We start from the raw sequence: 14274 nt of genomic DNA, 5'->3' as shown, positions 1-14274 counted from the left end.
GGTCCCCTTGAGTGAGAGCGTAACCGACATGACCAGCAACCATCGAACCATCAGTGTAGACAACGCCAGAGCCCTGATACATGGTAAGGATGGAAAGAAAGCGGAGGGCAGAGGGTTTCAGGAGGGACTGAGTCCTTCGGGCCCTGTGCCAAATCGAGCCAAAAGCAAGGGCGGGGCACACACCACGGGGGTATACACAAAGGGGCCCGGAAAAGAGGTGGAAGAGGGAAAACCTCAAGCCCAGAGAGAAGAGCTCTGACGCGAACCGCAACTGTGCACCCTGACCGGGGCCGCCATTCTGGAAGATGGACGACCGACTGAGGGAACAGGAGACAATAATTGGGATACCCGGACAAGCTACAAATGTGTGTTGCACAAGCAGCCAGTAATTGTTGGCGCCGGAACTGCAATGGAGGGGCACCTACCTCCACAAGTATGCTGTTGACAGGGCTTGTCCAGAAAGCTTCAGTGGCGAGTTGGATCCCGCTGTGAAGGGTGGGGTCCAGCAACCAAAATGCGGAAGGGGATGCTGAATTGTAAGCCAGATACAGTTGAAACGGTCTAGGAGGCGACGCTGGCAGTCCATCGAGAGGTGTTTCAGCATCTGACAGTGGATGCGATCTGGCCCGGGAGCCATATCAGGGCAAGCGGCTAGGGCACTTTGGAGCTCACTGAATGGAGCATTGTACGATTCAGCATGGTGCATGTGAATGGAAAGGCTCCGACATTCCAACCGTTGTTTCAGGGAGTGGAAGGCCAGTGGGTAATTCGCAGAACTGGAACTCTGAGCAAAATGTTCTGCTAAGCAGTTTGCAATTGTGTCAGAGTCAGAACAGACTGCTCCATTCAGTGAAAGCACAGGTTCACTGATGGGGGTCTGATAGCCAGAGTGTCGCCTAATCTTGGCCCAAACCTGCAATGGAGAGGTACAAAGGCCAATGGAGGAGACATACCTTTCCCAGCACTCCTGCTTGCATTGGCGAATGAGGCGGTGGGGTCGCGCACGCAGCCGCCACGGGGGGGGGGTGGGGGTGGGGGTGGGGGGGGGGGTGGGTAGAGGGCGACCACCAAGGCAAAAAAAGAGAAAGGTCGAGCTGTGCCAATACTTGCTCAAAGATGCTGCCTCGACCTGTTGCCACTATCCACCTCACAGAGGGTTATGAGTGTTGAAGTCGCCCAGTAACAGCTGGCGGCAATTGGGCTATCAGTGCAGCCAGGACATGCTGCGGGACATCACCATCCGGTGGAAGATAGAGACTGCAGACAGTAACGGCCTGAGGCGTCCACACCTGAACAGCGACAGCCTCTAAAGGTGTTTGTAGAGGGACAGACTCGCTGTAAAGAGAGTGAAGGACGCAGATGCAGACGCCACCTGATACCCTCTCATGAGCTGCCCGGTTCTTATAATAACCCCGATAGCCATGGAGGGCGGGGGTTCGCATCACCAGAAACCAAGTTTCCTGAAGAGCAGTGCAGAGGAAAGGGTGAAGGCTGAGAAGTTGTCAGAGCTCAGGAAGATGGTGGAAAAAACTGCTGCAGTTCCACTGGAGGATGACATTTTCCATGGGCAAGAAAGGCGTGAAGGGACCGAGGAGACAGATTACGCCGCTGGGTAACCTGTGCCACCGATTGAGTACCGACAGGAGCGAAATCTATCGAGTCTCAGGGACCAGCGAGATCTAGGTCCTCAGCAGACACCAGAATCTCCATCCCACCCTCAGACGCAGAGCTTGTAGGTAGCAGTGGAGTGGGTGCCACCGCAATTTCCTTGGTCTTAGGGGTCTTCAATTTCGATTTTTCACACTGTTCCTTTGGTTGCCCTTGCTGGGAGGGTTTCTTTGATTCAGTCTCCTGGGCTAAAGAGGACCGGGAAGCCCTACAACCAGCTATGTGGGGCTTCTTCAGCCCCTGGCGAGTGTCTGGTTTGCCACTGGTAGGAACCTGGGAAGGGAGTGACCAAAGGGATCCTTTCCTAGCGAGAGAAGCCAAAGAAGACTTACACTTCTCTGGCTTTGAGGTGAGGACTTGTGTCCCCGATGGTTGTGGTGGGGGAGGGGTGCTGCTCCTCTGCTCCTGAGGTAGGTGGTGCAGGAGCAACAAGCAACAGGGAAGGAAGTGCCCCCACCATCAAGAGGGCAGGTGTGGTCCTTTGGCTCTGAGAGCTGACTGTGTGGTACAACAGATGGAGCTGTAACAGGAGCGACAGTGGCCGCATAAGAGGATGTCATGCGCACGTGATGAAGCCGTTCAAATTTCTGTTTAGCCTCAGTGTAGGTCAATCGGTCCAGGATCTTGTATTCCATTATTTTCCTTTCCTTCTGTAGAATCTTACAGTCCAGCGAACAAGGGGGATGGTGCTCTCCGCAGTTGACACAGGTGGGAGGCAGGGCACATGGAGTATCAGGATGGGATGGACAACCACAATCACGATATATGAAGCTGGAAGCACAATGGGAAGACATATGGCCGAACTTCCAACACCTGAAGCACCGCACCGGGGAGGGATATATGGCATGACATCACAGCGGTAGAGCATCAACTTCACTTTCTCAGGTAATGTGTCACCCTCGAAGGCCAAGATGAAGGTAGTGGTGGCAACCTGATTATCCCCAGTGGATGCGCCGGACGAAATGGACACCTTGTCGCTCTAAGTTTGTGTGCAGCTCGTCATCCGACTGTAAAAGAAGATCCCGGTGGAAGATAATGTCCTGGACCATATTTAAGCTTTTATGAGGCGTGATAGTAACAGAAACATCCCCCAGCTTCTTACAAGCGAGTAATGCCTGTGACTGGGCAGAGGATGCTGTTTTTATCAAGACTGACCTGGACCGCATTTTTAACAAGCCCTCCACCTCTTCAAACTTGTCCTCTAAATGCTCTACAAAGAACTGAGGCTTCGTGGACACAAAGGATTCCCCATCAGCTCTCGTACAGACTAGATACCATGGTGAATACGTCTCGCTGTCATTCATAGCCTTTTGTTCCTCCCATGGTGTGGCCAGGGAGGGGAACAATTTGGGGTCATACATGTTAGCATTAATGTGAGACTTCAAACGCTTAGAGACTGCTGGTGGTTTGCCACCAGCAAGAGAAGATGTGCCATGCTTCATTGCATGTCATCCACCCTGATGCCACCTACGCCAACCAAGGGCCCTCCCCATGGGCACCACCCAGCCACAGCAAGGGCCACCTGGCAGGATGGCCATTTCCGGGAGTCCCGATGCCCCAGGGAGATAGGCATCTACTCCTTGGTATATGTGGGGAGTTAACGAAGCAGGCATCATCAGTAGAGCGATCCCTGTGTTGTCAGGGGGCTACAACCAACAGGATACATGGTGGCCCCACCACAACGGACTGGCTACCGTGCTGGATATGAGGTGGCAAGTGGTCCATGGTCATCGTCAGTGCAAAAAGCGACACTGCAGAGTGCATGGCGGAAATCGCACCCAGGAATGTATCCTCGCCCAAGAGATGGCGAGCGAGCGGGACTGCAATGCAACGATGAATAAGCTGGCTAAAGGTCTCAATGCACGATGGACACAATACACAAAGTAAGGCACCCTTCCCTAATTGGCTCGCTCTTTGGAATAATTTTGAAATATGGTGGCCAAACCCAAGAGGAAACCATCACATGAGGGCCGAAACATTTGAGACTCCTTTTAGTCACCTCTTATGACAGGCAGGAATACCGCGGGCCTATTCTCGCCCCCGAACCCGCAGGGGGAGGCAGCTAGTTGCAGGCAGGAGATTACAAAGGGTGGTGGGGTTGGGGAGGGGAGGGGGGGGGGGGAGGGCAAAAAGAGAGAAGTGAAGAGACTGTGGGTGCACTGGTGAAACAGAAGGTTGTGTAATGCTAGAGTGAGAGCTGGGAGGGGAACAGGTGGGTGTAGGCAAAGGTTGAGGCCAAGGGGTTACAGAAAAGTAAGATGTTTAGCAGGGAGAGTTTCCACTAGCACAGTTCAGAAAAGCTGGTGTTGGTGGGAAGGATCCAGATAGTACACACTGAGAGCAGTCACTGAAGTGAAGAACATTATACCTGGCCTCGGAACCCAGAGACAATGGTCACATGTGTGAGAGTTATGCTTCCGTGTGTGTGTGTGTGTGTGTGTGTGTGTGTGTGTGTGTGTACTGTAGAAGAAGGCCTTTTGGTTGTAAGCTTACTTGTTTATCAGGCTTTTTGTTATGCCTGTCTGCAACTCAACATCTCAACTACATGGTGAGTAGCAGTCTATCCTTTTCATAGTATTAAAATTGCAGGAAAAGACAGACTGCCACTAACTGTAAAGATGACATGTTAAGCTGCAGACAGGCACAATTAAAGACACACAGAAACTTTCGGCCACAGCCTATGTCAGAAACAGAGAAACACACACCATTCAATCACACAAGCAAGTACACCTCACACAGCCATAACTGCCAACTCCAGCAGCTTGGGCCAGATTTCAAATGTCACGTGGAATGGAAGCAGCAATCTGGAGGGTCTGGGGAAGGGGAATGGATAGCTATATATGGGACGGGGGGGGGGGGGGGGTAGAGAGGAGAATTGCCTGGTGGAATGTGCAGGGACTATAATGCCAACAGGTGCAGCATCAGGAGATTGTGAGGCAGGAAGTTGGGGAAAACAGAGCAAAAAAGGAAAGGAGCAGGGAAAGATGGGCGGGTTCATGGGCAGAGGGTGGTAAACAAAGAGGGTGGGAGATGAGAATGGGGAGGAGGTGATGGGACAGACAGGGTGGAAACTGTTGGGTGGAGAGTGTGGCAGTATGTAACTGTAGGTTGAGGCCAGGATAATTACACATGCATAGAATGTGTTATAAGGATAACTCCCATCTGTGCAGGTCAGAAAAGCTGGAGGTGGAAGGTAGGATCCAGATGACTTGTGTAGTAAAGCAGCCACTGAAACTGAGCATGTTATGTTCAGCTGCATGTTGTGCCTCTTTTCATAATACTGTCATTATTCCATCCTATATTTTCCATTGTTCCAAAAATTAATAACATAAATATTTTTATACATGATATTTACAACTTTTAAACTAAACCTTGTAAACAACACTTGAGGGTAAAAAAACACATCTATCGATTACCATTATTAAATTATGCACTGTGCAAAATTCTACCAGATGGTTAGACTCTCCTTCATTTCCTTCCCCTCAGCCCATTTTTATTTAATAATATAGAAGCAAAATAAACACTGTCTCCATCTGCTTTCTAATACTGTCTGCCAGAGTGGCAGAGGTATATTCTTTCTAGTTCGTGAATTTCCTGGAAGATGTGCTAACATGAAACTAGATAAACTTGCAAACTTTCCTTTGGAATATAAGTTAAGCTTAACTTTTGACACTGGCTACTGTAGAATTAATGGACTGACAATGGATGGCAGTTGCTGAGGCAGATATGGTATATCATTAAAGTCTAATGATTAACTTCCTCCTAATCATAACTAGGAATTCAAGAAATTATAAAAAAAATTACAGATGCCACACATTATGAGAAGGTTGTTAACATGTCACAGGCACTTACCGGATTATACAATGGCACCGCCATGATATATTGTACAGAGAACTGTTGCTGTGTTATCTATCACCTTCTGAAAAACAAAGAAAAAGAAACCAAATTAAATTACTTGTGGACTGAAGAAAACAGTGGTAAAAATAACACTGATGCTCTGGTCACATTGACTTGAACATCTAATGAAGGTAGGATTACCAGATAGTTTTAATGAAATGTAGAACATAAAAGAGCAAAATGTAAAACATTACTTGGAAATGTAGGTCATAAGACTATCTGCAGGTGATGCAGTCATCCATGTGTTGTTGTTGTGGTCTTCAGTCCTGAGACTGGTTTGATGCAGCTCTCCATGCTACTCTATCCTGAGCAAGCTTCTTCATCTCCCAGTACCTACTGCAACCTACATCCTTCTGAATCTGCTTAGTGTATTGATCTCTTGGTCTCCCTCTACGATTTTTACCCTCCACGCTGCCCTCCAAAGCTAAATTTGTGATCCCTTGATGCCTCAAAACATGTCCTACCAATCGATCCCTTCTTCTAGTCAAGTTGTGCCACAAACTCCTCTTCTCCCCAATCCTATTCAATACCTCCTCATTAGTTACGTGATCTACCCACCTTATCTTCAGCATTCTTCCGTAGCACCACATTTCGAAAGCTTCTATTCTCTTCTTGTCCAAACTATTTATCGTCCATGTTTCACTTCCATACATGGCTACACTCCATACAAATACTTTCAGAAATAACTTCCTGACACTTAAATCTATATTCGATGTTAACAAATTTTTCTTCTTCATAAACGCTTTCCTTGCCATTGCCAGTCTACGTTTTATATCCTCTCTACTTCGGCCATCATCAGTTATTTTACTCCCTAAATAGCAAAACTCCTTTACTACTTTAAGTGTCTCATTTCCTAATCTAATCCCCTCAGCATCACCAGATTTAATTTGACTACATTCCATTATCCTCGTTTTGCTTTTGTTGATGTTCATGTTGCTCAATATACACATTGAATAACATCGGGGAGAGGCTACAACCCTGTATCACTCCTTTCCCAACCACTGCTTCCATTTCATGCCCCTCGACTCTTATAACTGCCATCTGGTTTCTGTACAAATTGTAAATAGCCTTTCGCTCCCTGTATTTTACCCCTGCCACCTTCAGAATTTGAAAGAGAGTATTCCAGTTAACGTTGTCAAAAGCTTTCTCTAAGTCTACAAATGCTAGAAACGTAGGTTTGCCTTTTCTTAATCTTTCTTCTAAGATAAGTCGTAAGGTTAGTATTGCCTCACGTGTTCCAACATTTCTACGGAATCCAAACTGATCTTCCCCGAGGTCCGCTTCTACCAGTTTTTCCATTCGTCTGTAAAGAATTCGCGTTAGTATTTTGGAGCTGTGACTTATTAAACTGATAGTTCGGTAATTTTCACATCTGTCAACACCTGCTTTCTTTGGGATTGGAATTATTATATTCTTCTTGAAGTCTGTGGGTATTTCGCCTGTCTCATACATCTTGCTCAGCAGATGATAGAGTTTTGTCATGACTGGCTCTCCCAAGGCCATCAGTAGTTCCAATGGAATGTTGTCTACTCCCGGGGCCTTGTTTCGACTCAGGTCTTTCAGTGCTCTGTCAAACTCTTCACGCAGTGTCTTATCTCCCATTTCATCTTCATCTTCATCTTCATCTACATCCTCTTCCATTTCCATAATATTGTCCTCAAGTACATCGCCCTTGTATAAACCCTCTATATACTCCTTCCACCTTTCTGCCTTCCCTTCTTTGCTTAGAACTGGGTTGCCATCTGAGCTCTTGATATTCATACAAGTGGTTCTCTTGTCTCCAAAGGTCTCTTTAATTTTCCTGTAGGCAGTATCTATCTTACCCCTAGTGAGACAAGCCTCTACATCCTTACATTTGTCCTCTAGCCATCCCTGCTTAGCCATTTTGCACTTCCTGTCGATCTCATTTTTGAGACGTTTGTATTCCTTTTTGCCTTCTTCATTTACTGCATTTTTATATTTTCTCCTTTCATCAATTAAATTCAATATTTCTTCTGTTACCCAAGGATTTCTATTAGCCCTCATCTTTTTACCTACTTGATCCTCTGCTGCCTTCACTACTTCATCCCTCAGAGCTACCCATTCTTCTTCTACTGTATTTCTTTCCCCCATTCCTGTCAATTGTTCCCTTATGCTTTCCCTGAAACTCTGTACAACCTCTAGTTCTTTCAGTTTATCCAGGTCCCATCTCCTTAAATTCCCGCCTTTTTGCAGTTTCTTCAGTTTCAATCTGCAGTTCATAACCAATATATTGTGGTCAGAATCCACATCTGCCCCTGGAAATGTCTTACAATTTAAAACCTGGTTCATAAATCTCTGTCTTACCATTATGTAATCTATCTGATACCTTTTAGTATCTCCAGGATTCTTCCAGGTATACAACCTTCTTTCATGATTCTTGAACCAAGTGTTAGCTATGATTAAGTTATGCTCTGTGCAAAATTCTACAAGGCGGCTCCCTCTTTCATTTCTTCCTCCCAATCCACATTCACCTACTATGTTTCCTTCTCTCCCTTTTCCTACTGACGAATTCCAGTCACCCATGATTATTAAATTTTCGTCTCCCTTCACTACGTGAATAATTTCTTTTATCTCGTCATACATTTCATCAATTTCTTCATCATCTGCAGAGCTAGTTGGCATATAAACTTGTACTACTGTAGTAGGCATGGGCTTTGTGTCTATCTTGGCCACAATAATGCGTTCACTATGCTTTTTGTTGTAGCTAACCCGCACTCCTATTTTTTATTCATTATTAAACCTACTCCTGCATTACCCCTATTTGATTTTGTATTTATAACCCTGTAATCACCTGACCAAAAGTCTTGTTCCTCCTGCCACCGAACTTCACTAATTCCCACTATATCTAACTGTAAGCTATCCATTTCCCTTTTTAAATTTTCTAACCTACCTGCCCGATTAAGGGATCTGACATTCCACGCTCCAATCCATAGAATGCCAGTTTTCTTTCTCCTGATAACGACGCCCTCTTGAGTAGTCCCCGCCCGGAGATCCGAATGGGGGACTATTTTACCTCCGGAATATTTTACCCAAGAGGACGCCATCATCATTTAATCATACAGTAAAGCTGCATGAGAAGACTGCAAGGCAAGAAGGCTGTAGTTTGCAGGATTCTCGAACATATTCTCAGTTCGAACATAATGAATTTCCTTGAGACAGAGAAGTTGCTGTCCATGCATCAGCACGGCTTTAGAAAGCATTGGTCCTGCGAAACGCAACTCGCCCTTTTTTCACATGATATCTTGCCAACCATAGATGAAGGGTATCAGATGGATGCCATATTCCTTGGCTTCCGGAAAGCGTTTGACCTGGTGCCCCACTGCAGACTCCTAACTAAGGTACGAGCATATGGGATTGGTTCCCAAGTATGTGAGTGGCTCGAGGACTTCTTAGGTAATAGAACCCAGTACATTGTCCTCGATGGTGAGTGTTCATCGTAGGTGAGGGTATCATCTGGAGTGCCCCAGGGAAGTGTGGTAGGTCCGCTGTCGTTTTCTATCTACATAAATGATCTTTTGGATAGGGTGGATAGCAATGTGCGGCTGTTTGCTGATGATGCTGTGGTGTACAGGAAGGTGTCGTCATTGAGTGACTGTAGGAGGATACAAGATGACTTGGACAGGATTTGTGATTGGTGTAAAGAATGGCAGCTAACTCTTAATATAGATAAATGTAAATTAATGCAGATGAATAGGAAAAAGAATCCTGTAATGTTTGAATACTCCATTAGTAGTGTAGCACTTGACACAGTCACGTCGATTAAATGTTTGGGCGTAACATTGCAGAGCGATATGAAGTGGGACAAGCACGTAATGGCAGTTGTGGGGAAGGCGAATAGTTGTCTTCGGTTCATTGGTAGAATTTTGGCAAGATGTGGTTCATCTGTAAAGGAGACCGCTTATAAAACACTCATACGACCTATTCTTGAGTACTGCTCAAGTGTTTGGGATCCCTATCAGATCGGATTGAGGGAGGACATAGAAGCAATTCAGAGGCGGGCTGCTAGATTTGTTACTGGTACTTTTGATCATCATGCAAGTGTTACGGAAATGCTTCAGGAACTCGGGTGGAAGTCTCTGGAGAAAAGGAGGCGTTCTTTTCATGAATTGCTACTGAGGAAGTTTAGAAAACCAGCATTTGAGGCTGACTGCAGTGCAATTTTACTGTCGCCAACTTACATTTCGCGGAAAGACCACAAAGATATCTGAGAGATTAGGGCTCGTACACAGGCATACAGGCAGTCATTTTTCCCTTGTTCTGTTTGGGAGTGGAACAGGGAGAGAAGATGCTAGTTGTGCTATGAGTTACCCTCCGCCACACACCGTACAGTGGATTGCGGAGTATGTATGTAAATGTAGATGTAGTGAACTACAAGAAGACCAACAGAGGATTGGTGAAGGTGCAGGGACTGGCAGTCGACCAAGAACGTAAATAAATGCAACATATTGTGCATAAATAGGGAAAGAAATCTGCTACTGTACAATTACACTACTGGTGGCAAATCACTAGTAACAGTAACTGCCTTAAAACATCTAGGAGTGACCATCCAGAGTGATCTAAAATAAATAGCAGGAAAAGCAGACACCAGGCTGAGATTCACAGGAAGACTCCCGAGAAAAGTAATTCATTCATAAAAAAAGCGATTTACCCAATGTTTGTTCAGTTGATAGTTGAGTACTGCTAAGCAGTCTGGGACCCTTACCAGATTAGATTAACAGGAGAGAGAGAGAGAGAGAGAGAGAGAGAGAGAGAGAGAGAGAGAATATCCAACTATGGGCAGTACATTTGATCACAAGATCATTTAGTCAGTATGGAAGCATGACGGAGATGCTTAACAAACTTCAGAGCATATGCTGCAAGAGAGGAGTTGAGCATCACAGTGCGATACCAGAATTAACCTCAATCACATACAGTAAGGTGGCTTGCAGAGTAGGAATGCAGATGCAGCTGAAGATATAGGTCCAGAATGAAGAACATAGGTAGCATACCCAATGTTGAAAGATAATACTTCATATTATATTATTTTAAAATATAAATACATTATGTACTGCACATGCAGATATCTATAGTTTTATTGGGACTTACAGCAAGATTCTCTGAGGACAAAGCTTATCCAATGTCACTCCTTTTGTTGAAATAGTCATAAGATTGTGGCAACTTATATTTTTGAAATGTATTTAAGTAATATAAAGCCAGTCACTGAGAGCGTTTAACCTGTTTCTCTCATGTGGCCACTGGCTTAAAGTTAACAAAAAATACAGCCATTATTTGCAGTTCTGAATTTTAGCTTTCAAACTTTCTATCACTTAAATTTCAGTGTTGCTGTCATTGTCAGTCTGAAGACTGGTTTGATACAGCTAGTCTAACCTGTGGAAGTGTCTTCATGTCTGTATAACTACTGCCTCCTACATCCTCTTAAACCTGCTTATTTATCTCTTGGTCTCTCTCCACAATTTTTATCCTCCATACTCCCACCCAAAACTAAACTGATGATTCCTTGATGACTCAGAATGCGTCCTATCAACAAATTTGTTCTTGTGCCACAAATTTCTTTCCTCCCCAATTCCAATCAGTTTCTCCTCATTAGTTATGTGATCTACCCATATAATATTCAACATTCTTCTGTAACAAACATTTAAAAAGCTTCTATTCTCTTCTTGGCTGAACTTTTTACTGTCTACGCTTCAACTCCAAATCCATATAAGGCCACAGTCCAAACAACCTCAAGGAAGACTTTATAACACTTAAATTTACATGTTAACAAATTTCTCCTTTTCCAGAAACACTTATTATTATTGCAAGGCTTCACTTTACATCCTCTCCACTTTAGCCACAGTCAGCTATCTTGATGCCCAAATATCACAATTCCTAATTTAACTCCAAATATCACAATACCTAATTTAACTCAGCTAAATTCCATTATTCTTGTTTCATTTTTGTTGACGTTCATTTTATAACCTCTTTTCAAGATGCTATCAATTCTGTTGAACTGCTCTTCCACATCTTTTGCTCTCTCTCAGAGAATTTCAATGTCACTGGCAAATGACAAAAGTTCATCTCTCTGAACTTAAACTCCTCCTCCAAATTTTTCATTGTTTTCCTTTACTGTCTGCTCAATGTACAGAATTAGTTACATTAGGGAGAGGCTACAAGCTTGTCTCACTTCCTTCTCAACTACTGCTTTCCTTTCACATCCTTCGACTCACAACTCCCGTCTTGTTTCTGTTCTAGTTGTAAACAATGTTTCAATTCCTGTATTTTATTCCTGCTGTCTTCAGAATTTCAATGAGTGTATTCCACTAAAAATTATCGAAAGCTTCTCTGAATCTACAAATGCAATGATGCAGTTTTCCTTTTCTTTAAGCTATCTTCTAAGATAAGTCCTAGGGGTCAGTACTGCTTCACGTGTTTCTATTTTTATCTACAAACCAAACTGATCTTCCACGAGGTCTGCCTCTACTAAGTTTTCCATTCTCCTGTGTATAATTTGTGTTAATACTTTGCAAGAACGACTTTTTAAATGGATAGTGCTGCATTATTCACATCTGTCAACCTTACCTGTTTAGGAATTGGAATTGTTATATTCTTCTAGAGCTCCAAGGATATTTCTACTGCATTGTATCTTGAACACTAGGTGGAATAGGTTTGTCAAGGCCAGCTCTGCTAAGAATCTCAACAATTCTGAGAGAATGTAATCTACATTTACTTCCTTTTTCCTTTATATAGTATTGTCTTTCAGGTGCATTTAACAATCTAACCCATTTATCATCACAATTTAAATTTGGAACAATGGTACATTATGCATGAAAAATTCATTTAAATTACACACTTGGTCACATCACACATTCATCCACAACAATACTATTTCTACTCAAAAACTGAATGTAGCTCCAATCATCATTGATACGCACTTTATTATTAAAATTCAAAGTATTTTAAATCTATAAATGATATGCTTGAGTACTCTAAACAGTGGACACCCCTATCACATGTTGCGAAAGCTTCTTCCTAGACTTGGTAGCACGTTATCTGTGCAAGAATGACTTTTACACCCTAAACAATATGGACAATACAGCAAGGAAAGGTGCGCAGAATGATAGAAGCCTACCTTATCTCCAAGTGATTAATGCTGCAGTGGATGGTCCTGATACTGACAACAATAGTGAAGAATAAGAAGATCTATACAACAACCCATAGATTCTGGGGGCACAGTGGCTCTGCCATTTGAAAACAACCAGCAATTAGGGGGAAACAAGTCTCAGTTAAATTGTCTGCTGCTGGTTTTCATGTGGCTGAATTACCAGCATTTAAATCCTTCCTCAGAATGTATGACAATTGACAGGATTTTTTCTTCCCCCTGGATAACCAAAAATAAGTTCAATGTAATGCAAGTCCGAGATTTTCTGGCCATTTGGTAACACAAACAGAACCTGCATCACTGACACAAAGTTGGCTCAAAACAAATAACATTGGCTTAAAATATCTAGCAAACAGAATGAGAACACAAATGGTAACTGCATTGTATGAGTTATTTTGGATGTAAAATTTGTCAAAATGGTAACTTTTTACCAGTGAGTGGGGCCAAATAATAAAATAACACCAACTAGGGTGCTTAAAATATTCTTTGCCTCCTACTGCAAGCAACACTTCACAAAATTATGCAAGGATCAACAGTTTCATATCACTAGTTATAGGGTGAATGACTGTACCAAGTTTCAATCAGAGTCTTTGGAACACAACACAAGTGGCAGATCCTTTGGCCAAGAATGGGTGGCTAGTTTCTTACCTCCAGGAAGAGAAATTCCAAAAACACTTAAAAGTAAGGGGAACTATTCCTAGCTTACTCATGGAGGAAGGAGGGATGGATCGGGAATGTTAGAAAAAAAGGGTATGTTAACAGCCAAACCTACAAATAAATCAAGAGGACAATTAAGGAAACATGGATGGCCCATCCTATGTTAACTCTTTCTTGGGCCATATGGAACAGGAATTCCTCAGCATACAGAAAGTAGGCCCCTTGGCTCAGTATAGACCTATAAAAAAGACATCTTGTGGTCTGGACTTACGCTGAAGAAGTGCCTCCACTGTAACAACTTAACTCTTTTTCACAACTCAAATTCACCTAGTTCTTTTTCAAATCAAAAGCAACCTTTTTTTGACAGTAACGTCCATTTCAATGGCGATCACAACTGAACTTCAGCCCATAATAACATCGACCAATATGTGATGACATCCCCAGTTTTACAACTATCACTCCTACAACAACAAATTCTCCCTCCACACTGCCTAAACCTCTGTTGCCCACGTATCTGGCACAACACTGAATTTCTCAATACCTACACCAACATCATCTCCCAAAACTATCACAGAGTTGTGTCCAAAAACAAATTTCCAGATGGTTTATCTTGCCCAACACGGAGCCACAGAATGGCAAGAAAACAAGTTTCTCCTCGTGTTCCTCATCACTGGTCTTACTGTGATTCTTGTTTGAAACCAATTTGTTTATTTAATGAACATTAAAGCCATTGTTCCTGAAGACCGTACATGTGTGGCTCAGCTCATGGGGCAGGTTATCACTGTCTGATATCACTCTTGCACGCTGCAGCACTGTTTGTAAAACATTACATCTCTGTGCTGGGTGATGATGGCTGATGGTAAACAAGTGCAGATCGGAGTGGGTGTGTTTTC

At 43.6% G+C, this 14274-nt stretch overlaps 1 protein-coding gene across 6 annotated transcripts in view; it reads right to left on the bottom strand.

The window, feature by feature from the left end:
- LOC124614006 (galectin-4-like) overlaps nucleotides 1-14274 on the bottom strand; it is a 141934-nt gene that overhangs the window by 113006 nt on the left and 14654 nt on the right. For 5 of the 6 annotated variants that reach the window (XM_047142820.1, XM_047142816.1, XM_047142821.1 and 2 more), the window contains exon 2: nucleotides 5521-5587. In XM_047142820.1, coding sequence (XP_046998776.1) covers nucleotides 5521-5544 — 24 coding nt within the window. In that variant the 5' untranslated portion in view covers nucleotides 5545-5587. The remainder of the gene's footprint in view (nucleotides 1-5520; nucleotides 5588-14274) is intronic. The other variant, XM_047142818.1, reaches the window with a different exon arrangement.

The sequence above is a fragment of the Schistocerca americana genome, chromosome 4 (genome assembly GCF_021461395.2).
Source record: "Schistocerca americana isolate TAMUIC-IGC-003095 chromosome 4, iqSchAmer2.1, whole genome shotgun sequence".
Taxonomy (NCBI): Eukaryota; Metazoa; Arthropoda; class Insecta; order Orthoptera; family Acrididae; genus Schistocerca; species Schistocerca americana.
Note: the sequence above shows the minus strand (reverse complement) of the source record. Positions and strands in the feature narration are given on the sequence as shown.